Source organism: Felis catus, chromosome B1 (assembly GCF_018350175.1).
Source record: "Felis catus isolate Fca126 chromosome B1, F.catus_Fca126_mat1.0, whole genome shotgun sequence".
NCBI lineage: Eukaryota > Metazoa > Chordata > Mammalia > Carnivora > Felidae > Felis > Felis catus.
In genome coordinates, this window is record NC_058371.1 from 28,132,264 (window position 1) to 28,157,124 (window position 24,861).

Consider the following 24,861-nt stretch of genomic DNA (forward strand, 5'->3'; position numbering starts at 1 on the left):
GGCTCAGTCAGTTGAGCGTCCACCTTGGGCTCAGGTCATGATCTCATGGTTCAAGAATTCGAACCTCACATTGGGCTTGCTGCTGTCAGCCTGTCAGCGAAGAGCCCACTTTGCCTCAGAGCCTCTGTCTCCCTCTCTCTGCCCCTCCCCCACTTGCACTCTCCCCCAAATAAATAAATAAATACAAAAAGGGAAGAAAAGGAGAGGGACATGGAAAGTGACCCATAGCAATTCTGAAATTCATCTGGTCAAATGACACCAGTTCCTTCACTCGGCTCACTCCTGCTCTCTGGAAATGATTCTCAGGGGCTTTATGCTCCATCTTGAGTCATCCTCCCTTTTGAAAACAACCCATCATGGCAGATGAGTAGCATTCTCAGCCTGCTTCCTGCCTGTAAAGTTGTAGCTCCAGAGGCCTCTTTTCATTATGAACAGTCTCTTTTTCAGTGCAAGCCAGTAGAGATCCTTTAAAAGCCATAGGTTTCGTATACTTCAAGTTATAATCATGTCCCTTAGGCAAAAGCCATACTCCTATTTCTTTCCAAGGGAGGCCCTTCTCTGCACTGGGCCAGTGTGAGATTTGTGTGGGCAACACCATCCAGATTTTTAGAAGCCCTTCTATCTAGTTGAAAGGATCTATTGGTACCACCTTAAATCTTTGAATTATCAATTTATCTATTGCTGCATAACAAGGTACCCAAACTTAATGGCTTAAAACAGAAATCTGTTATTATCTCACAGTTTCTGTTGATTAGAACACCAAGGCTCTGCTTAAGCTGGGGCCTTTTGCCTCAAGGTCTCTCAAAAGCTGCAACCAAGGTGTCAGCTGGGGCTGTGGTCTTGTTTCAGTCAACTCAGGGTACCATAACAAAATATCATAGTTCTGGAAGTTCACAAGTCCAAGATCACGGTGCCAGCCAGTCTAGTTCTTGGTGAAAGGCTTCTTCCCGGTTTGGGGATGGCCACCTTCTCGCTGTATCCTCACAGAGCAGACAACAGAAGCTCTGATGTCTCATAAGGGCACTAATCCCATCACGGGGGCTCCATTCTCATGACCTCATCTAAACTTAATTACCTCCCAAAGGCTCTAATACCATCACATTGGGGTTTAGAGCTTCATTATATGAATTTGGGGGGGGGGTACATTCAGTCCATAACAGGTGTCATTTAAGGCTACACTTAGGGAAGATCCACTTCCAAGCTTGTCACATGATTGTTGGCGGCAGGATTCAGTTCCTTGTGCATTGTTGGATTGAAAGTGCCATTTCCTTACTGGTGCTTGGATGGAAGCCTCCACTGCTCCTTGTCACATGGGCCTCTCTCTAGGGCCACTGGCATCACAGTAGCTGGCTTCCATCAAAGGTAGCAAGTGAGAGAGCAAAGAGGGTGTGTAAAAAGGGAGCCATGATCTCTCTGTAATCTGATCTTAGAAGTGATATCCATCACTTTTACCAGGCTCTGTTCATTAAAAGCAAGCTCACACTCAAGGGGAGGGGATTGCACAAGGGCTTGAAGACCAGGAGGTAGGAAACATTGGGGGCCATGGTGGAGGCTGCCTACCACAGGATCTTTGAGCTGTACCCTTGTCTTGAACTTCACCTAAGGCCATATTCCCCCCCCCTCCGCTTTTTTTTTTAAATGTTTATTTATTTTTGAGAGAGTGAGACAGAGTGTGAGCAGGGGAGGGACAGGGAGAGAGGGAGACCCAGAATCTGAAGCAGGCTCCAGGCTCCGAGCTGTCAGCACACAGCCCGACACGGGGCTTGTACTCAAGAACCAAGAGACCATGATCTGAGCCACCCAGGTGCCCAAAGGTCGTATTTTCATGATCGCACCCTGGATTTGACCTTTGCTCCGAGGCCATTTCTTATTTTGAGAGTTTTGTCCTCTGGAGAAACTAGGAACGACAGTTTTATTTCAAACCCAGGAAGTCCTGGCTTCTTTATGTTTCCTCTAAATTGGGATAAAAATTGAACAGTTTCTTTCTTTCTTTTTTTTTTTTTTTTGGCTCATCTCACTTGTACTATAAGTATCTGAAAGAAATTCTTCAACTTTTTTTTTCCTAGTTTTTTAATATTTATTTTTGAGAGAAAGAGAGACAGAGAGCAAGTGGGGGAGGGGCAGAGAGAGAGGGAGACAGAATCTGAAGCAGGCTCCAGGCTCTGAGCTGTCAGCACAGAACCCGACACGGGGCCCAAACTCAACAAACCTGAGATCATGACCTGGGCCGAAGTCGGACACTCAACCAACTGAGACACCCAGGTGCCCCCCAAAATTCTTCAACCTTTACAACATCTATCCAAATATCTCCTTAACCAGATCCACTTGTTCATTAGGTATCTTTTCTATCTTACATGTACCAGCAATCTTGTTCAGCTAATTGTTTTTCCAATGGATAAATCGGGTCCCCCTCTCTCTAGCCTGTTATGACAATACTCACTGCCCCATAGTAATGCTCTTCACTAGTAGATTCCTCAAAGTTCTTCCAGCTTCCATCCTCCACCTGGTCCCAAAGCCACTGCCACGTGCTCTAAGTTTCTACACACCAGGACGTTACCTCTAGATATGCACTTATGTCTCAGTTATCTATTGCTGCATAACAAGCCACCTTCAAACTCAGTGTTTTAAAACAACGGCATTTACTTTTTGGCTAACAGTTTTGCAATTTGGGCATGACTCCGGAGACAGCTCATCTCTCTTCCGTGTGGCATCAGCTGGGGCAGCTCAACCAGGGCTGGAGTATCCACTTCTAAGAGAACTCACTCAGAAGGCTGGCAATTGGTACCAGCTGTCCGCTGAGAGAGTTCAGCTGGAGCTGTGAGTCCGGGACCTACTTCTCTTCCACGCGAGCCTCTCCACGTGGCTGCAAGGGCGGCCACAAAAGATCGGAGGGAAGTGATTGAATCTCACAACTATTTAGGAGGTAAAAATCAAGAGGATGTTGCCCAACAATGTGAATACATATACTCCACACTACTGAACTGTGCGCTGAAGAATGGCAAATACGGTTGTGTGTTTTTTAAAGCTACAATTATAAACTAATAAATAAAATCGGGGAAGATGATGATGGCCTGGAGGTGGTGGTGGTGGGGGGGGGTAGGGCGAGAGATGTCAAGGATGACAAAACTCTAAAACATAGCCTCTGGCCTCGAGAACTTTTTGGGTCTAGCAGAGGAGGCAGAAGTGTTAACAGATAATCACAATTCACGTGGTAGATACTGTAGCTTTCTGCTGCCAACACAGGCACAAAACCCATGCCATGCAAACTACCTCAAAATAGATCTTCAATGTCTGCAATTCCCAGAGACATTTAAGATGTAATTATAGGTTTGGATTTCTTAAAGCAAGCCTCAAAATGAACACTGCCAGAGAAACAGAGATAAGTAATAAAACTACAGGTGCGTACAATATTTCCCTTTCAATCTAGTCTGTAACCTTGCAGGCTAGAAGCAAAGCGGTAGTGGGCAGGAGAGAAAGCAGATGTTTCGTGGTCATTAGCCCTACTTTCCTAGGATACAAAATCCCTTTGTTGTCTCATGGGTAGCTTGTAGGGCGACTGGAAACTAGTGCTGCTGAGATCTCAGTTTTGAAACTTTCTTTCTTTGAGGTAGTAAACAGGTCAGAAAGATCACTTATATCCCGAATGATCCCTTTCCCCTAAGTTTTATAAACAGCCAAAGTCTATTTACAGATTTTCATTGGGTTTTGTTGGTACCGTATGACCCTACTGTTTTTCCAGGTAAGTCTACGCCATTCTTCATGGGAAGGACAGAAAACAGGAGTCCTTCTTTTCATGGCATATAACCCCCATCCCCAGAGACTTCTCTGAAAACACCTTGAATGTCATGCTTACCATTGGGATATGTTCTAGGCCTCCCTTCTGTATTGTTAATTGCCTGATGTGTTAGGTGGACCGGCTGAGTGGTGGGATTTTTTATTTTTGAGATCTCATCAGTTGTCTCCACAAATGTTCTCTACCTAGGGTCTCCCCCTGCAAAATAACGACTAAAGATCACTACCATGACTCTGCTAGTGCCCTCGTGGGGGCTCTCCATGCTGAGACGCCTCCACTAATTCAGACCCTTCTGCAGGGTCTTGGAAGGATCTGATGATGTCATTCATGCCTGAGAATCAAGATCTGGTAAGATTTAATGTGTTCATTCATTCAAAAATAATTACTGAATGCCTACTATGCATGAGGCACTATCTAGATGTTGGGAACACAACAATGAACAAATCAAGATTCTCTCATTGCCCGTATTTTCGTTTTTTATCCCAGAGGTTTTTTAACTGTTAACAATGGACAAAGTGCTGGCTTGGCTTAAAGACAAAGGAATCAGGTTCTACATTTGGAATTAAGCCACATTTCCCTGGGTGGGGGTAGGGGAGGTTCTCCCAGCATCCTGGAATCCTACAACATCTTCCACCTACTCATAAGTGGAGTCTGACTGGAACCATCAATGACTAGATCAATTGTCATTTTTCTTGGGCCTTTGCCAGGCTCCAGAAAGACAATATCTTTCTGTGGAGTGTATTCAGTAACAGGCACTGGCCAAGGAGGGCAAAGTGCCGGCAGTATCGGAGGCACAGGGGCCAAGACCACCACTCAGCCATTGATCAGGAAGACATTGCCCCCTCGTGGTTCCTTATGTAACTGAGGGAGGGATTGGGAATGGACTGGGCTGTCCAAGTTTTCAGATTAATGGTGGCCCTTGCCTCTTCCGAACTCCCATTGCAATTTCGAGATTCTTGGTTTATTTCATCCAACATACACATTTTCTCCCATAGAGAGACATGACATCAGGACAGCAATTAAATCTATCAAAATCTTCCGACTCCCCCTACCCCCCCAACCCAAGGAAAATCCAATAGGTAAATCGAATTATTACCACTCTCTCTCTCTCTCTCTCTCTCTCTTTTTTTTTTTTTGTCACCATGCTCTGAACACAAGTCTTTTCTTTGCTTTCTACAATTTCAACCAGAATCCCTGGAGTTGTTTTGGGTATCTTGTCTCTAGGACACCAGTTTAAACTCCCTAAAAGCAGGAGTCTTATCTTCACCCCCAGCCCCACCCCACTCCTAGCAGCACTTAAAGCAGTATAGGGTGAAGAATGTTGGGGGGGGGGTGAGGGGCAGAGAGAGATAAACAGTGAAGCAAGCCAATAATTAGAAATTGTGATTGGTGCTGTGCTGGAAAGGAACAGCATGCTGTGTGAGAGAATTCCTGGGCATGGGAAGTGAGGGAGAACCTACTGATATAAGCAGTTTAAAATTTGTGTTTATGATACAGGAATGGAGAAGCTCTCTATGACCCCGGAAAAGTCGAAATTTCCTTAATAATGTTAGGTTCCATGTACTGCCGACTTAAACTGGGCAGGAATGGATGCTGGGTGCTGTACTGTACCAACCTGTAATGTCCTCTGATTGCAACCCCCTGGGAGGTAACTGGAACTATTCCCACTTCACAGGTGAGGAAACAGAAACCCACAGTCCTTCCGAGGTTGGTGCATAAACAGGCGTGCTGTGCTGACCTCCCAGAATGCTGAGCCCTCTTCCTTCTTCAAGCGGCTTTGACCCTCTCTGAAGATCATCTGTGTTGGCCTCCAGTTCGGCGGGCTTGAGGAACATTCACTTAGCCAACAAATATTTACTGATCGCTTCCTATATACCAGGTAGCGTACTTAAATGGCCGTGGGATTATAAAGATAAACAGGGCACGGTGTAGTCTAGCAGGGAGGCTCTCCAGAAGAGTAAGGGAGGCAGCCAGGTAAACAAATAATTCCAGAACGGCCTGATAAAGGCGGTGAGAGGAGCCTGAGCAGGGGCCCGTAAAGCCTCGCGGAGAGCGACGGCCGGTGCGGGGAGGCTGGAAGGTTTGGGAGGACCCGGCGTTGGCGGGGGGTTTGAAGCTGTGTCCTGAAAACGCTGGCCCGGAGCGGGGGGCCCCGGGACGTCGCTCGTTCCCTCGCATCCTGTCATCTCAAGCTGCCAACCAGGAAGGCAGGAAATGGGTGTAAGCCGGTACTGAAAAGGAGGGGCAGGCTTAGGGATAGGGGTGCGAATCCCCGCGGGAAGCAAGCCCACGGCAGTAGCCCATCACACTTCCCGGGCGTCGCGCTGGCCCGGCCTGGCTCCCCGAAGCCCCTCTCCAAGCTGGCGCGCACCGCCACGCGAGTTCGCCAACTCCGGCCCGGCCCGGCCACCGGGGCCCACGGGGGCGCGAGGGAGCTGGAGGACCCGGCCTCCTTCCCTCCCCCGCCTCGGCCCTCGCCCTCCGACCTACCGCGGAGTTGGGGGCTGGGGTCGGCCGCTTCCGCCTGCAGCCCGCGGCCCCTCCCCGGCGCGCGCCATCCGGCCGCGGGGCAGCCGCCCCCGGCGCAGCCCCTCCTCCCGCTGGGGGCTTCTCAGTCCCGCGTCCCGTCCCTCTGGGCTAAACCCGGCGGCCCTCGTCTAGGGAGGGAGGAGGGGGGAGGAGGAGGAGGAGGAGAGGGAGGAGAGAGGGGAGGGAGGAAAGAGAGAGAAAGGGAGCTGCTTGGATCCCGTACTTCCCAGAGCCTGCCTGGAGCGCGCACTCAGCGGCTCTCCGGGTCCCAGCGTCCCAGCCGTGGCCCGCGCCCCGCACCTCCTCCTCCTCCTTCGGTCTGGGCACCCCTCGCCCCCTCCCTCCGGCCCCCGCTAGGCTCGGGCAGCGGCCGCCCCCAGCCCCTACTCGGCCACCTCCCCGACTCTCTGGGCTCCCTCCTGGGACGCGCGCCCTCGCCCCATCCTTTCTTCCTTCCTTCCTTCCCTTGCGCCCGCCCTCCCTCTCCAGGTCTCCCTCCCGGGTCCCGATTGTCTCCGTCCCCTTCCCAGTCGGCCCGCGCCTCGCCCTGCCCCGTCTCTCCCTCGCACTTCCTGGGTCGCCCGCCGCCGCAGTCTCGCCTCGCCGCGGGAGTCCGAGCCGCCGGTGCCCCGGCTCCAGCCCCCGCAGCCCGCGGCGCCCGTCCGAGGGAGCCCCGGCGCCCGGGGAAGGGAAAAGTGGGCGAGCGCGCCCTCGCCCAGCCCCGCGCCCCAGCCCTGCCCGGCGAGGAAGGACCGGGAAGATGAACAACGGCGGCAAAGCCGAGAAGGAGAACACCCCGAACGAGGCCAACCTTCAGGAGGAAGAGGTACTGAGGGGGCTCGGTGCGGCGGGGGGTACGACCTGGGGCGCCAGACGCGCGGGCTTTCTCCAGAGTGCGGCCGGCCGGCCCCGGGGCGCCGCAGCCGAGGGTTTGGGAATTGCCCTTGTCCCGAGGCACAGCCCCAAATTGTGGCTCCGAGAGGGGCTCTCTTCGGAGAGCGAGTTTTTGTGGGTTCCAAAAATTGCGTAACTTTAAGGACTTTTCGGAGACTTTAGTAAGTATAATGCTCAGCTTTGTTTGCGTAGGATTTTAAAAGCGGAATCGAGAGCTGGCTCCTGGGTAACCTCCGTTTACTGGGACCCGGAGGGTCAGTTCTTAATTCTGCGACCCGGGCTGGAAGTTGTGGGGTGTGTTTGTGTGGTGTAAGGAAGGAACTCGGGGCGAGTTCTCGTCAAGAGACACCTTCTGTTCCCTACCTTCTCCGCCCCCCCCCCCCTTCAGTGTTAAAAGTTCTCGGTGAAATATCTTTCCAGCCGAGGCATTTCGAATTAATAGATAACTCATCAGCTGCATTCTTCTCTGGTGAGTCAAAGACCCCGAATCTGGATGATTAGGTTTTGTAAATTTAGGGGCGATGCGGCTGCGGGGAGCAGAATAAAAGAGTTTAAAACTTTACAATTCACCAAACGATCATCGAGGCTGTTTTAATAGGACTTTGACTTCTGAGCGTAAATTTTATGTGATGCGTCCGTAACAACATTAAAACTTGCGGCTGCGGAGCGTTCCTTTGGTAGAAACAAAATTCGGTAACTGTGGGTTTCAGAATTTTGTAGTTAGGTATCTGTGGTATCCGATTAACGTACCTGCAGGAACAAAGCCATTTATCTGGAGTCCAAGAAACAATATTTTTTTCGCCTACTTTTGAAGATCCCACATAGCTGAGTTCTTAAACGTTCTAAAAAGAACTTGTGTGTGTGTGTAGATGCAAGAAAGTATGCATGTAGACATGAACCGTAAAGCATTCTTACAAGTGTTGTGTCCCAGTATATGAAGTCTACAGAATGGTAAACTGATTAGGAGGTTGAGATTATTATGGAGATAATGTGTTGCGTGCCAACTAAGATTCTGATAGTGAAACCGAATGTTGGGGAGGATTTAATTTAGTGAGGGTAAGCCTTCATTGTCCACTTGTGAAAAGGGAACGTTTAAAATGAAGACCATGCAAATCAATGCAAAACACAAGATTTTACTCTTAGCGCAGTTGTATGGGGGCAACCCACCTGAATTGCAGTAAGCTGAAAATTGCCTTCACACCTGAGGATAATTGCATCTTATTTTAACCTATTATTTTGGCAAGTGTTATTTACATGCTAGTTCTTTACAACTACTGACCTTCCTCCTTCCTTTTCAAAGAGATGGAGACTTGAATTGAGTTCCAGTTTTTTCTTGAATCTTTCCGGCTCCTTTGCCATTTATTTTCCCTACCACTGAAATAAAATTTAAAAAATGACCAGTGTGCTTCTAAGGAGTTGCTGTATCTAATTCACCTAACACACCTATTACCTTTCTCTATTTCACTTAGATGGGCAATCTGTTTATTTCTAAGGGTACGGATGTATTGTGTGGAACCATCTTTCTCTGTTCACCCCATTGAGAACACTTGCCAAATGGAAAGGTTAACCAGGCAAACCAAAGGCTTTTTGGCTTCTGGTGGGTAGCAAAAAAGGAGGTTTATCTGTTCCAAAACCATAACGTACTTGATAAAATTGAGAGAAATGTCAGATTTCTTTTACTTAACCCATCTCGGCCTCACTGCCACCAGGACTGAGGTGTCGGCCCTGTTCCTGGGGCGCCTTAACGTGTGAGGTGTGCAAGCACAGAACCACAAGTGAACTTAGTGCAGTTACTGCCTCTTACCTGTTCTGTTGCCCTGACAATGTCCCTTTTCAGGTGGGAATGGCATGTGGCTTGATGACGTGTAAGTTTTGGCAAGACAGTTGTTTTAAAACTAAGTGGACAGTTAGGAAGATTTCAGAACCCAACTCGTAGAAGAGGTAGAGTGTAAAGACAGATACGCCATGAAGAGAGAAGGTTTATAATGTTAAAAATTCAGGAAAAGAAAGTAAATAGGCCTTGAATGATCCAGGTAATTTTGCCCTAATTCCCTGTTTTGAGTTTGTTTTGTTTTTGATAAACTCTCACCTCTTTTTTCTTTCTTTCTTTCTTTCTAACCCTGAAAACCACAAGTAAAATAAATATGGTATTTGGTGAGTCCCATTAATGTGCTCAGCATTATACAAAACCACCGCACTGGACCCTTTCCCTGCCCACCCAGCGATCAGCAATTTGTTCTCCAACACGTTTAAAAGCCTTGGCTGAAGACTCTCATAAACAGAACACACACATATAAAATGTATATACACATAATGACAAGAGAGGGGAAAAATGTGTTTTGTTGTTTCTGGTGGCCATTGAGATGGCTTGGAAAAGCCAAGTCCAATCATCATTAAGAGAAAATAGTTTATTTCCTAGAACATAAGGGTAATTTAGGCTTTCTCTACCACTTTAGAGAATCCAAGGGGTTTGTTTTCTATTTTTTTAAATGCGTTCCTCGTCTCTTCCAGTACACGTTAGCCCTGTTTGAGAGCTTTTAAAGCTTACTCTAAAATAAGTGACGCCGAAACACTTATTTGGTTCCGACTGTGTAGACTGAACGGTCCAGGATTTAGGAGAATTTTTGCAGCTTTTTGGGGTTGGAAGTTTGAGAACTTGGACAGGACATAGACTTCTGCTTTGGATAGTATTTAAAGCTTTGAGGAAAAATTCTTTTTCAGCTTTGGCTAGCTGTGACAGAGATAATACATCTGGCTTTCTGGATTATAGTGTGCTATACATGTGTATTTCTCTGCAAGATGTCCCATTAAAGAAAAGCCAGTTGTCAAAATCTTACTGGGATCTGAGATTTGTAAGGCTTATGTATAGGGCGTTAGGTAATTTCTTATATCATTTTTCAGTTAGTAAAATAATTCCTAGAATTTGCATGTAATTTTGGACTAGGTAATATTGTCTTTAAACACCTTTGGCAGTTTATACTGGACTAGACTTTATTAAAGTTAATGTATATATAATAGACTCAATTATTTGTCTTGAGTTTTTATATATCAAGACTTTATCTGGTAGTAAATAGAAATTTTTGATCACTTAACTTTCAAAATAGGTTTTGTTTTTGTTTTTGAAATCAGATAAATCTGTAATTTGGTTTTATTTTTACTTTTATCCAGGTCATGTAGTATTTTTCAGACTGATCACAAATCCTTTCTAAAAGGTGTTTTATTATGTTGAGGCCCTAGTGTCAAAGAGCAATTTTTCCTTAAATTGATCTGAACTTGTACTTAAAACTAGAAAAGCAAAAAACTTGGCGTTGTTGGATAAATGACTGAAAAGATGTTTGGCAGATGTTGGGCAGGAATCCTGTAAAGTTGGTTCTTTACAAGCAAATACAAATCTTTACCTCTTTTAAAGTGCTTAGTGGAGCGCCTGACTGGCTCAGTCAGAAGAGCTTGGAACCCTTGATCACGGGGTCGTGAGTTCAAGCCCCACGTTGAGTATAGAAATCACTTAAAAAAAATACCTTAAAAAGAAAGTGCTTAGTAATCTTGCCCAAATATTGGGGTCATGAAGGAAAACTTGTTTCTCTAATTGGCACACAGAAAGGGTATCATATCAGTGTGTGGCAACCTCAGGTTTTCAATCGGGTGTTAAGATTAGTCTACGTTATGACTTGGACAAAGTGCAGAATGGTTTTATACAGTTTATCCACATTTGGAGTCTGTTACTTCAAATCAGATCTAATGCAGCCCTGGAATAGGGTTTGGTGATAGTGTTTTAAATGAAAACGTGAAGATTTCCTAGTAAAGTGTCCGTGAACATCACAAATATGGCATGCACTTCTGAATTACTATTTTTCCAGAAGTGGTCTTAAAATTTCCCTCCTACACCCTCGTGCTCTTGTGCAGTCTTTGTTTCCATGGCATTTGTTTGTTGGATGGATCATTTGATAGGGTAGAGATTTGATAGGGTAGAGATTTGATAGGGTAGAGATTTGACAGGGTAGAGAGATGATTTTCATAGGCTCAGGGTAATTTGTGCTTCGAGGACAGTGTTCAGTGTTGGTGATGGTGCAGTAAGTGGGCACGTGCGGATTTGCAGCAGTGATACAAACCCATGCAGCTTTCTGGAGGACTTTGGTGTTCCATGTCAAAATATGTTCATCAATTTGTTACTTACGGTAGGGAACATTCTTAAAGATTCTTCTATGTCTTATCCAAGGAGATTGCTAAGTAAATCACGGTATAATTTCTGAAAGAGAATATTAGGTAGCCATGAAAAGCAATGTTTTTAAAGAATATATATGTATATGCAGATTTATTTATTTATTTATTTACTTATTTATTTGGTGGCTCAAAGCAACAAGTGCATTCTTACAGTTCTAGTGGCCAGAAATGTGGAATTAGTTTGTCCACATTGCCACACTCCCTCTGAAGGCAGTATGGGAGAAACTGTCTTTTTCTTCCAGCTTCTGACTACATTTTAATTTTTTTTTTTTGTTTTAAGTAGGCTTCATGCCCAACGCGGAGCCCAATGCTAGGCTTGAACTCGAAACCCTGAGATCCCGATGCTTAACCAACTGAGCTACCCAGGGCGCCCTATGTGATGCCAATTCTTAAATAAAACCCCCCCAAAACCCTGAATAGGTAAAAAACAGAATACAATAAAAATTATCTGGTGGATCGCAGATAATTTTTATTTACTTGCCAGTGCTTTTCTGTGCTTTCTAGACTTTCCAAAATGAACATGTGAATGAAATTGCAACAAAACAACAAAAAACAAATGTCTTTTTCGTTGACTATTGTGTTAAATTTTTTTGCCATATCTGTAGGTGTCACAAAACCGTTTTGTTTTGCTCACAAGTCTTGCTGCAGGAACCCCGACTCTTCTTTTCCTTGTAGCCTTTCTTTGTAGTATTTATCTCCCTCATTCCTTTTATCCTGGCTCATTTTAGTGATGTTTAGCTGCTCTCCTTGTTCTAACATGCTGTCTTAATCTGTCCTTCTGTACTGCTCGGTCCTCTGATGGGTCCTTCGGCACTGATCTGTTCTCTATATAGCAGAGTCCAAACTTGACATTCAGGATTGCCCTAATGTACCCCTGTGCTCCATAAACTATTTGCCTCAGCCATCTTTTCCCTCTTGATCTAGCCTGAGCTGCTTTCAAGGCAGGAGCCAAGTTTCAGCCTACATTGTGCAGGCTACCATCACCTGAATGTTCCATTCCAAAGAAATGGTTTTCTCGGAATTCCAGTAGGAGTTACTTTGTTCTCTTCATGTAACTCCTGGATCGTTACCTGTTTTCATGTAATTTTTTAAAAAAGATCGATGCCATCTTATCACAGTATTCCCAGCACTCAGCACCTACCAAAAGATCGTACCCCAGTACCAGTAAATACCACACACAATACTTACACGTATATGCATATATGATTCTTGATAAACACATAGTTTACAAACGTGAAATATCCTCATTGGTAGGGTTGGTGATGATAACTGTGTATAGGTGAGCTGTTAATAAGCAGCCACACGTTTAGTACTGAGGTCCGTTGCCTACTGGGGATTTAGGGAAGTTGTGGATGGAGCAGCTGGCAAATTACCTATCTCCACCTGCCGTCCACAGCCTCCACTGGAGTGCACAGGTGAGCGTGCCTGGTGCATGTGACAGCCTCCGCGGGCCTGCTCATTCTGGGGTGCGTTTGGGTTTTCACCATTAGCATTTGGTTTGTGCGGTGAAACTCAAGTTGACCTTTTGGACGCAGACTTCTGGAAGCTTTGGTTAGGTGCAAGAGCACGGAGCTCCCTGTGTTCCCAAACAAGCCTGCTCTGTGTGACAGCCACTTTGGAATGTTTGTGTTCAGTTTCATTTGGCACCTTAGTGTCTGCCTGGGGGAAGGGGAAAGGGAATGCAAATGTTCCTCTTGAACAGTGCTTGCTTTGGTCAAAGAAAAAACTTAAGAAGGAATGAGGGGAATGAACCTTAATAATAGCTAGAGCAAAAGTGGCTGCATGGCTCAGTGGGCTTGAGGCCAGCTAGGAGCAGGTATTTAAATTGATGCTGTTGAGAGGAGGATGTCATCCCTTGATGGGGATGAGTTGATCAGATATGTGGGGATAACTTGGGTAACGACTCCTTGCACTTACATCCCTGTCTTCAGAGAGTACTGGGAGAATATTTGAAACCCCGTCAGTGCATTGGGATAGGGCAAGACTGCATCCTGGCGGAGGGTTGCAGGTTTGAGCTAATGACAGTGAAGTTGCCTGGTTTGTCCTTTTTTTTTTTTTTTTTTTTTTTTTTCTGATACAAAAATACTGGAATATTTGATTTTTTGAAACTCTCAGAAATCTTTTTAATGTATTCACGCAGGAAATCATAATTGCTGACTTCTGCATTATTTACCAGGTACTGGCCACTTTATACACACACTACATTATTTTACCCTCCTGGTGAGCTGGGGGAGGTGGTATGATGGTGGTGAAGGTCTTTTTATGGGGAGGGGACTCTAAGTGCAGGTTCTGAGGGTGCCAGGGGCTAGGAGAGCTGGTTTCTGCTGCTCGGCTGCTCCAGGGTGTGGTGGAAATGGTGACCCTGTGTAAACAGGTAGAACGAAGCATGGGGTTCACACGGAGTGAGAGTTGGGAACGCAGTGAACACTGCAAGGAAAAGAGGGTGGAGGGGTTGTGTCAGAGAGGTGACATTTGAGCTCAGATTCTCAAGAATTTGCCACATGAGGAAGGGGTTGAGACTGTGGGGGGGAGATTGGCCTATATGAAGACACAGAGGCTTAAAAGAACTTTTGGGGGGAGCAAACAAGGCATGGCAGGGAGAGGAATGGAAGTTAAGGATGAAGCTGGAGGCAGGGGAGGCTTTGGTGGGAGAGAAGGTGGAGGAGCTGGCCTTCCAGGCCAGGACATCGAATCCACTCTGTGATTGGAGTTGTCCTGCGGCGTAGCAGGGACCTGGCATTCTGGGACTTCACGGTGGCAAAGCAGCTGCAACAGGTTTGGGAAGAGGCTGATACTTTAAGAGTCCTAGTCTCGAGTTGGTGGCTGACAGTGGTGATTCAGCCCGAGGTGTTCAGAGGCCTCAGTTAACTGTCAGCAGAGGGAAGACTGGGAGTTTCATTCGGGAAGCCTCTTGAGTTTCTCTTTTGGACCACCTTGGACCCCCAGCCAAATGGTGGTTGTATTTGTTGAAACAGCAGATTGAGGGGTTGACAGGTGGGGAGAAGGAAGAAAAGGCCATGAGGAGGTAAACATGGGTTTGAGATGCAGAGGAGAGGTCTGTTCTCGACAATTTTCAGAACAGTTCGAGTACATGGCCGGTAATTGAAAAGGTGGGTGGCGAGAATGAGCGCCTGGAAAATTGGAGAGGTGGGGGACTCTGGTTCCTGGGGAACCTCGTAAGGGTGGGCAACAACAGAGAAAGCTGACTTAACACTCAAAGGTATATAAAAACAAAACAAAAAATTTGGAGGGAGGGGAGCTGGAAGTTTGCAGGAAAAATTGAAGCAAAATATTTTAAAGCACTTTTAGGCACATAAAAGTGCATTCTGTATCTGCCTAGGTTATGACATAATAGTGTTCAGCGTGCTTATCCATTCGAAAACCTGAGTGTGGGAAGGGAGCTTAGAAAAACCTAGGCATATATAGTATTTCCCATACACTTTTTTGTTGTTGTTTTGGCTTTCATCAATTGTCTCTGGAAATCGTTTTCCTCTACAGTTTGCATTAATTCCGGGACTTTGACTCCTCTAACTTTTCTTTTTCCAACCCTGTGCCTCGACTAGAGGGGAAAATCAAGCTACCCTAAGATTTGTAGGTGGGTTTGGGACTGATAAAGATGCTTGTGTTTTTGTAAGAAAAAATTTCCTCAAGTTTTTTTTTTTTCTTTTTTCTTTTTTTTTTTTTTTGGCGGAGTGGGGGGGAATTTATTTGGGTAGGGAGTAAGATGAGCCTTTTGGCAGATCCTTGAACTCCCCTCTTCTCTGGGTCATATTTTCTACTGATTCATTTAGTGCTTTCCTAAAAGTCTGCTGCCCTTGCTGCTCACTTGGAGAAAGTGTCCACCCTTGAAGAAAGAAAGGTGGTCTAGGAATTTTAAGAAAAACAACCACCTGCGTTTGTATTTCCCATAGGTTTTAACCCTGCTGCACCCATTATGATGCACGTTAATGTAGAATGCTGGAGGAAACAAGGAAATAGCCGTAATAAATGCCAGTCACACCAGGAAGATAGTTCCAAATTCCAGGGTGTAATACAGTATTGTTACACAAATTTAAAATGCAGAAGGAATGCTGAAGCAGCCTACCTCAGTCCTGTGGGCCCCTGCGATTTTGCAAAGGTATGAGAAATCTGGGAGTCTGAAAATTGAGGTACATCTCACCCATCCATGCAAGTAAGAGACCAGTTTGTACCCTCAACTCCTTTGTTTCTCCTGAGTCGATTTTTAAATGATGTTCCCCTGCTCTTCCTGACTCCTTAGGTCTGCAGGTAGGTGGCCAACATTATCCTAAGAGAAAGCCTAGAGATTTAAAAAAAAAAAAAAAAAAAAAAAAATGGCTTTGCTTGAATCCACAGGATTCTGTTTTGTGAGAATTTCTCTCCTGCCCACCTATAGGATGGGCAGTGGAGGCCTCCTGGGAGAAGGTACAGCACAGAAAGTGCTACCTTATTACAGAAGTACCAGAATTTCCATTGTGCGCAGAGGGGAAGTGCTACAGAAGTGTAATTACTTTACCCAGCATGTGTGATTTACAGGACTTAAAAATGTGTGAGTTTCCAAAGAGGCATCTGTTTTTAAATACTGTATCCCTCTAAGCCAACAGGATGTGTTTGGGGGCTGGATAAGGGGTCTCTGTCTCTCTCACACTTTGACGCGCACGCGTGCACACTTCCGTCCTGTGCCTGCTCAGGGATGCTGGGTGACTGGAGACTGAAAACGTTGGTGATTACTTCTCCTCAGGGCCTTGCTTATCAACAGAAGGGAATACCTGAAGTACTGGAGTCCGGGTAGGCCGCTTACCAGGCCAAGTCACTGGTCTGGTTCCGCCTTTCCCCCCTCCACTCTAAGCCCCATTCTTTCTCTTCCAGAGCCTCCTAGCCCTTTCCCAGTGATGAGCAAAGGAACTGTTAGAGCTAACGAACATGGAGATCATTTTTGTTGCAAAAATTTCCTTTTCCGTCTTAATAGGTGTAAGAAAATTGGCCAGTTGATCAGGTGCATATCCAAAGATAATCAAACTTGTAATAGCCTGAATGGATTTTTTGCACATTAAGCATTTATGGAGTCGTGTCTACTGTTTTTAAATGCTGTACTTGAACAAACCAAATGAGGTGTTATCATCCCATGGTTTAGGAATAAGAAACTGAGGCTCTTGAGAGATTAAGTAATTTGTCTGAAGTTTTACTGCCAGTGGGTAAGAGCTTAAAATTTTTCCAGTGGTGCACGAGGTTCATGTGATCTGGGCCCTGCTGGTTTCTGACCTCATCTACCAGGAATCACAGACTCATTCATTATGCTTCGGCTGCTTGGGCCTTATTTAGGTATCTCCTACTTGCCAAACTTGTTCCTGCCTCAGGGCCTTTGTGCGTGCTATCCTGTCTGCCTGAAAAACCCCTGCATTCAGATATTTATGAGGCAGCAGCATCCTTGTCATTCATGGAGATCTCAGTTCAGATGTTACCCAGAGAAGTCTTTTGATCTCTAAGTTTAAAGTACCCACATTCCCAATCACTATCCTATCCCTGTTGTATTTTCCAGCTAGTTTTTATTCACTGTTACTACCTTATGTACTTGTCTTCTACCCCTGGAATGTTACTCCTAGGCAGCAGGGAGCTCTGTCTTGTTAAGGCTGTAACTCTCAATGTCTATGACAATGCCTGGAACTGCCCAATAAATTTGTTAAATGACTGGAATACGAATGAACCAGTCAAACTTGAGGCCTGTGCAATGTATCACGTAGTCCTAAATGTTTTCCAGCAGTTTTGAATTACATTTTAATTATTACTACCTTCAGGATCATTTCTGGATGCCTATCCCCACTTAATTATATCAGAAAGTCAGCACCTGCTTTTAAGCCAGAAATTTATAAAGTTTTTATTTTAATTCCAGCCAGTTAACAGTCTTATATTAGTTTCTAAGCCAGAAATTTTAGATGGTAAGTGATTAGGTCCTTGGTGGGGGGTACTACGTAGCAGTTTTGCACACATAAAGGAATCCTTGCCTTTGTCCAGTTAGAATGGAAACCTAGCACCTAATTCCATAGACCCAGGAGTGAGATGTGGGCCTCACATGGGGTGATAAGTAAAAGTAGGGCAGGATGAATTGGATTCCCGTTCCGCAGTTGTCTGTGGGGTTGTTAAGGGTTACTGTTAATAACCCAGGTGGAATTGATCTGGAGATAGACTTAGCACTCGGTCCTTTGATTTAGTCTAGCCCCAAGCTCAATATGCTTTCCTCCTTTTGCCTACAAAGGGCATAGCTCAGGATAACACAGGCTTTAGCTGGACGAATCCAGCCTTTAAGCACCTGTATGGGTTGCCATGAGGGACAGCCTAATCTGGGCTTTGTGAACCTGTATGGAGGAGGCAACCTGGAAACACAATTTCTACCTACTTGGCAGCCTTACGGACTCAAAACTGTTTTTTACTCACCGTAAAGCAGAACAGATGACATTTCAGGAAGAAAAAAATGTAAGCCATCATTACTTTGGTCATCAGACCGCCTGTTAATTGAGCATACTAATGCACTGATGAAAATGCAGGCCGTTGGATTTATCCCCATTTATGGCATTTGTGTCCTAATGCTTGACCTTGAAAAACTTTCTTAAATTTAACCATCATCTATGGTCTATTGGTCTTAGAGACAATGGTATATAAATACTCTTATTAGTTTTTGACCAAATCGATACTTTACTTTTTTTTTTTTAATTAAAAAATTTTTTTTATTTGCTGAGGGACCTAGGACAAGTCTTTAAGCTGCTTGCGTAGACATTTAAACTCCTTTCCTCAGCTAAATTTTGGGGATAGGACAGATAACGCCTGCCGTGCCTGAGAAGAATCGTAACTCCACTCCAGTGTTTCTGCTTCGTTCCCCTTCCGTTTCTGAATCCTGGTATAGAATGCTGTTGTTGGGGGCTTGCTAGCCCAGTTCCATCGGGGTTGGGGAGGGGGGGAGGTGGTTTGAAGCCTGAAATTTTGTTTTGCTTTGTTGTTGTTTTTTACTAAGAAAGTCAGTGCTTCCCCTTGAGAAATGGGTGGGAGTTTCTGGGTGTGAGCTAACGGCAGGAAATGACCCTCTCTAAACAAAAGGACTTTTTAAGGCCCATCCTGAGTCTTTGTGTTTTGAGGAGGGGTTATGCAGAAAACCTGAGCTAGGAAATGAATCTCTGCTTTAGCCATCCTCATGGGGGAGGGGCGGAAGGAGAAGATCCCTTGCCTGCTTGCCCTCCCAAGTGTCCCAGGTGCCAGGCGGTACCTGCTCTGAGTGCCGGAGCGGTTTAAGAGTAGGGCCTGGGGTGGCTCTTTGGGATAGTGTGGCTTCGTACCTCCAAGAGGCAAGAAGGGATGAGGTTAGGCAGAATTACACGCAGTGTGACATTCACCTTTAATCTGGACTCTTGAAAAACCACCACCAGCAAAATGCAAAAGGAGAATGAGGAAAGGGGGAGAAACAATTTTTGTATGATCTATGTCTCCGTAAGTAAAAGCGGGTTTATAAATAAAGATTTGAATTACCGTGTTAACTGTTCGCATTTTTCTAAGTCTGAAGGGATGACCCAGTAATAGCTAGTGACTTCTGCCTCTTGACTAATAGGGGATTTGTAATCATTGCCGCATTAGATAGCGGGGCCCATGTGAAGAAATGTGGGGCCTTGCCCCTGTTGTGGAATGCTCCCTCACCTAGCTTTAAAGTGACCGCTCATTAGATCACGATTTGTACAGCAGGATCCTGGATTTTTATTGCTAACGAAGTAGTTATGTCTTATCAAAATTATTTTGCTTTTACAAATTCTTGCTGACTTGTTGCAGTGAACTTCTTTTCCAGGCGTACCATTGTTTTTTTTTCCAGGAATATAAATCTTCCCACTAATAATTAGAAACACACACTTTGTTGAAAATGGTTTTGTGGTTTAGTTTTCAGAACACTTGAAAACGACAGACACATCTTTTCAAAGAACATTGTTTGTTACATCACTATTTTGGGGCTTTATATTTTTAACTATATTTTTAGAAAGGCCTGCTGATGTATTTGGTGGGTACTGGTGTGCTAAGGGTAGAGAGATGGTTCACAGCACCAGATAACTTAGTGGAACAGCAGAGAGAAGGTTCAAGCTGCTCCTCTGATCCCTGTGTGAAAGGGCTTTGTTCATGTAGTAAATGTGTTGGAACACTGTATCTTAATTATGAATTAAGGGGTGTAGTATCGTTTAAAACAGACCTGATTGTTGTAAATTCCAGGGCTTACAGGGAAGAATTATTCTCATGGAGAATTCCAGGCTGAGGTGTTGGTAGGTTTTCTCATTTTCTTAATACGTAAACTTTTGAGAAAGGTTACTGTTGTAGTGTTACTCATTTACAGATGTGGAGATCTGCACTGCCTTAGATTCTTTTGGAGGCTTAAGTACAATATACATTTGGCATATGTTTTTCATTTTTAAAGTATCTGCTATTTTCCAGTTATCTATGGTACCATCACTTGTATTTCTACAAAGAAAAGATAAAACTACCAGTGATCATCTACCCCTCTCCCTTTAAGCTGCTTATAACTATGCAACACAGGGCACTGGAATTCTTTGCCTTGAGAACTGTTTCTGCATCAGCCTTCCAAGCATGGTGACTGATACTAAACATTCCCAAGCTGGCATACTTTACATAGGTTAGTTCTTAGTTTAGATGGATTCCTCAGGAGTGGAGTGTATCTGATTTTACTGGGTGAAGGAACAGCTTTTTCTGTAACTCTTCTCATTCCTGCAACTACTTGGTAAACCTTGAAGCAAAGTGAAAATGGCCTGATCCAGGGATGTTTGTGCATTCTCTCCGTGTTCTTAGATGATCAAAGGGAAGTGTCTTGCCCTCTGCAAGACCAGCATCTGTTGCCATTTGGTCATAGTGCACCCAGCCTGCTGACTCTGTATCTTAAAAACAAAAACAAAAGTCAGTGGGGAGGGAGCAGCCTCAGAAATGCTTATGGGCTTTGGAATATTGTGAGTTTCCGATTTGGGCAAATACATATTTGGGAAGTTTTAACTAGCAACTGTCCCTTTCCTCTCCATTCCAAAAGCTCTACAGGCCTTTAATCAACATGAAAATTGCTTTTTTATATCTTTTGTGGTATATCATGGGTCATGGTTATGCAGAGAAATCTATTGGTGTGAGCTTATCCCGAAGTCAACAATAAAAGTGTTGTTTTCCTTATTCCTTAATAAAGGTAGCCCAGGCAAAGCTTGGATAGTCCTCTGTACAGGAGACCCAGGCATAGAAATCCATTAGTGTGGGGGTGCCTGAGTGGCTCAATCTGTTGAGTTACTGACTTCGGCTCAGGTCCTGATCTCATAGTTTTTGGGTTCAAGCCCCACGTTGGGCCCTGTGCTGACCATGTAGAGCCTGCTTAGGATTCTCTCTCTGTCCTGCTTGCTCTTTCCTCTCTTTCTCTCTCTCAAATAAACAAATAAACTTAAAGAAAAAATCCATTAATGTGACCTTCCACTCATTCCAGTGCTCTCTGAAATCTCTCCATAAAACTAGTATGCATTAGATTTTCCAAACTGAAATTGCAATCCTGTTCCCTTGGAAAGACTGCTGTAAATACGTCCCCTTCCTACCCATTGCTAATGGATTAATTTTCAGAGGAAATGTTTCCTATAGGGATGGGATAAAGAGTAAGTGTATTGTTCCTTGTAAAGTCCTGAGGTGGTTTGTCTTTGTTGGGAGCACTAGGATACTAATGTAATTTTTTGTCGCTGTGTTGGAGATTTGTAGTACTCACTTCTGCAGCACTGGGCCACAGCATAGCTTCAGTGTACGACAGAGATTTCCTCCTGGGATATTTTTGCATATTTTAAATCCTGTTATGCACTTAATTCTCCCGGTCGGTTCCCCCAACATTCCTCAAAGGAAGGGTAGTAATGTATTGCTTATATTTTAGAGATTAAAATAAAATAATGGTAATGAATCCATTGGATTTTTAATTTATTTGGTTTTTAGGATTGAGCTTCTTTCTAAGATTCCTAAGCCAATTTGTTCACCTAATTGGATCACATTGTGTCCCAAGTTTCTTTTCATTTTTTTCTTACCGGAGAATAAATCTCACCCACATTATCCCCTCCCCTCCTTCCCCCACCCTCAGCAAACACAGGTAAAGAAACAACAACAACAACAACAAACTAATTCCTTTCTCCACAACTAGTGTTAATATTTTAGTATGTATCTTTATGTCCTTCTTTCACTGTACAAGCACACTCCCCTCTATTTTAACGAAGATGAGATCATACTATGAAAGTGTTTACATTCAATTTCTTTTGAAACTTCGCATTATGTCATGAACATCTTTGCGTGCCAGTGGGTACATTTCTTATGCCTCGTTTTTTTTTTTTTTCCTGCTGCCTCATTTTTAATTTTTCATACTATGCCATAAGGATGTGCCTTAATATATTTTACCTACTCCTTATTGAGCCTGGAGCTTGTTTCCAGCTTTGTGATATAAACAGTGCTGTACAGCCTCCTAGCTAAGTCTGTGGGTGCACCCTTCGTGATTTCCTAAGCTTAAACTCTTAGAACTGGAATTTCTGGGTCAAAGGGCATGCATTCTTTTTAAGACACTTGATGTTTATTGCCAAATCTCAGAAAGCTTGTACTAATTTATACTCCCACCAAGACTATCAGCAGGCCCCTTTTTCCTGCATCCCCTGCCCCTGAAGTTTTTAAATGTTTCAAAGGTTGCTTCTCTACAGTGGAGTTTTTCCATGTTTGTGTTGTGTGATTCGTAATTAATATTCCAGTCTGATCTGTACTTAGATATTACATATTGATTTTAACAGCAACAAAAAACCCCACCCCATTTTGAGACCTCTCCCAGTTGTTTCTCGTACAGCTGTACGCACTAAAAGGCTTCATTTCTGGAGCTGTCCTTCTTGAGTTCAGTTGAACACATTGAAAAGTGTTGACTTTGTGATCTTTGTGTATTAGGTCGTTGATCTGTATTGCTGGCTATAAACTTCATGGCTAGAGATGAGGCCAGTACTACATGTTTTGTTCTGTGTGCATGTACATAGAATTTCACTGAATCACTCCCAACATTTTTCAGGTGAACCACTAACACTGCCAGTTAAAAACTGAATTGCAAAATGCATCTCGTTTTCAGAGATGTTATGCCGTGGAAAGCCTGTGCCTCAGAACTGGTAGATTTGACCTATCTCTGCTTTTCTGGTCACATTGTGGGGGTGCTCTTGAGGATAGAGATCCTCTTGGACACACCGGTCAGTTTGACAGAAGTTTTGGAGGACAGCTAACTGAGGACATCCGTGGAAGGAGCTTTTTTATAAAGTTAAAACCGTGCCTTTTATTGGGTGTTGATGGAATGTGCAGCGCACCTACTAGCTTGAATGTTTTCCTCCTCTCTAACTTGAGAGTCTGAAGCTCTAGTGTCAAAGTTACTCCAAGTATTCCTCGGTCCAAGTGGCCACCAGGGCACCTCATGTTCCCCACGGGGGTGGTTTTCACTTTGGGTGCCCACGGTGTAGCCAGAACCCCACACTATCTGAAGAGTGAAGCTAAGGTCTCCCTGTACAGGCAGGGCAACGTCAGCCCACAAGGCCTCTTTAATTGTTAACAGAACATTCCTGCAGAGCACACACCCTCCACAAAGCCTACACACATGTTCTTAGAGTGTGACTCTAGGAAACGAGCAGATGTAATGGAAACCTCAATCTTGACTCATCCTGACTCTTACATATGAATGGAATTTGCATCTCATTTAGCGTTGAATCTAGCAGTCTTTCAGGGTAAATTCCCATGGAGGTCATGAAACACTGAATTTATATGCATGTAATGCCTTTCTCAAAGGAGCTGGAAAGTCTTTTGCAAATAAAAACGTGCCTTCTTTTCCTGGCGGCCTTGATTTCAGTTGACAGCTGGCGAAGGAGTCGGTGAAGGGAACATTGTTCAGTGAAGAGGTTCATCTCCCCTGGGGTACAGTCATTAGTCCTGGCTGAAGACAGGCCTTGAACCCAGCGTTGTGTTGGCCGTTCGGTGGGGATGTAGAGGTGGTTACCGAAAAGCAGTTTTCCTGCCGACTTCCTTTCCTACTTGGAAAGGCCTAGTCAACACAGAAAACAATGGGAAAATAATACGAGTTCCTATATAAATTGACAAGTTGCGTAATACAGACCGGGCTTAGAAATTCAAAGAGATCAGTGTGGATTAGAGTAAAACAAGCTTTGTGGAAGAAGGAGCTGAGCCTTGTTGACCTGGCAGGATTGAAATGGGTAGAAATGGGCACTGGGGTAGGAATTACTATCATATCTGTATATGGAGGTGGGAACGAACGTGGGTGTATTTATATGGCAAGGAGAAACCTTATTGGCTGTTAATTTTTGATGAATAAATAAGAAAATGATAAAGATCAGGATATTATAAAGAACTTCTATTTGTCAGTTGTCCTTGGCTTCCCCAACCGGGCCTGTTCCATAGATGATAGATCTACAACCTGCAGAACCCAATGCCAATATCGTAAGTCTTTTTTTTTTCCCCCACTAGGTTACAATAGACTGTTCAGATTAGCATCTGGAAAAATAAAGCATTTTCCTCTTTGACTATTCTCCCTTTCACTTCCTTGATGCAGCTATTTACTCCGTGACCATACTTGTTTGCGTCTTCCTGCTGCTATTCTGGATAGGATAGCATGGCTGTTTATCCGTCACAGTGTCTCTTGGCTTTAGAAACCGAATGTAGAATTCCTAGGTGAGTCATTCCAAAGATACTGACCTCCTGCAGTATTGAACCCTGGTGATACAGTGGGCAGCAGACAGACATTGTCCTTGACCTTCCTCGAACTTTTCTGTGTAGTGGGGAAGTGTGTATTGTGCAAATAAAAGCACAAGTCAGTATAGATTCACAAATTGATAAGTTCTGTAAAGCATAGCTCCGGGCTCCTGGGTGGCTCGGTTAAGTGTCTGACTTCAGCTCAGGTCATGCATGGTCTCACAGTTCATGGGTTTGAGCCCCACATCGGACTCTGTGCTGACAGCTCAGATCCTGGAGCCTGCTTCCGATTCTGTGTCTCCCTCTCTTTCCACCCCTTCCCTGCTCATGCTCTGTCTCTATCTCTCAAAAATAAATAAATGTTAAAAAAAAAAAATTAAAAAATATAGCCGATGTGAGAAAATTGGGTAACCAGGGGATCTTGTTTACTTTGTTCTAGACCTTGCTTACATCGCTTCTTGTATTTAGTTCTTAACTCTATCATGTGGATACCAACCACCATTATTTCTTTTTTTTTTTTAACATTTTTATTTATTTTTGGGACAGAGAGAGACAGAGCATGAACGGGGGAGGGGCAGAGAGAGAGGGAGACACAGAATCGGAAACAGGCTCCAGGCTCCGAGCCATCAGCCCAGAGCCTGACGCGGGGCTCGAACTCACGGACCGCG

At 44.6% G+C, this 24,861-nt stretch overlaps 1 protein-coding gene and 1 long non-coding RNA gene across 17 annotated transcripts in view; one reads left to right on the plus strand and one right to left on the minus strand.

Annotated features, from left to right (window-relative positions):
* Positions 1-1,986: 1,986 nt before the first annotated feature.
* Positions 1,987-6,812, minus strand: LOC102901595. The gene is made up of 2 exons (XR_002155669.3): positions 6,284-6,812; positions 1,987-6,024 (listed from the first exon to the last, which is right to left on the minus strand). It is a non-coding gene; the product is annotated as an uncharacterized LOC102901595 (long non-coding RNA).
* Positions 5,800-24,861, plus strand: part of RBPMS (RNA binding protein, mRNA processing factor) — a 177,115-nt gene continuing 158,053 nt past the window's right edge. For 2 of the 16 annotated variants that reach the window (XR_006596408.1, XR_006596409.1), the window contains exons 1-2: positions 5,805-6,021; positions 6,812-7,148. Coding sequence is in view for 5 of the 16 variants with exons in the window: in XM_023252437.2 (XP_023108205.2) it covers positions 6,008-6,021; positions 6,812-7,148 (351 nt within the window). In the remaining 11 variants the exon portion in view is untranslated. Of the gene's footprint in view, positions 6,022-6,811; positions 7,149-24,861 lie in introns of those variants that run through there. The other 14 variants (XM_023252437.2, XR_006596407.1, XR_006596403.1 and 11 more) reach the window with 12 other exon arrangements.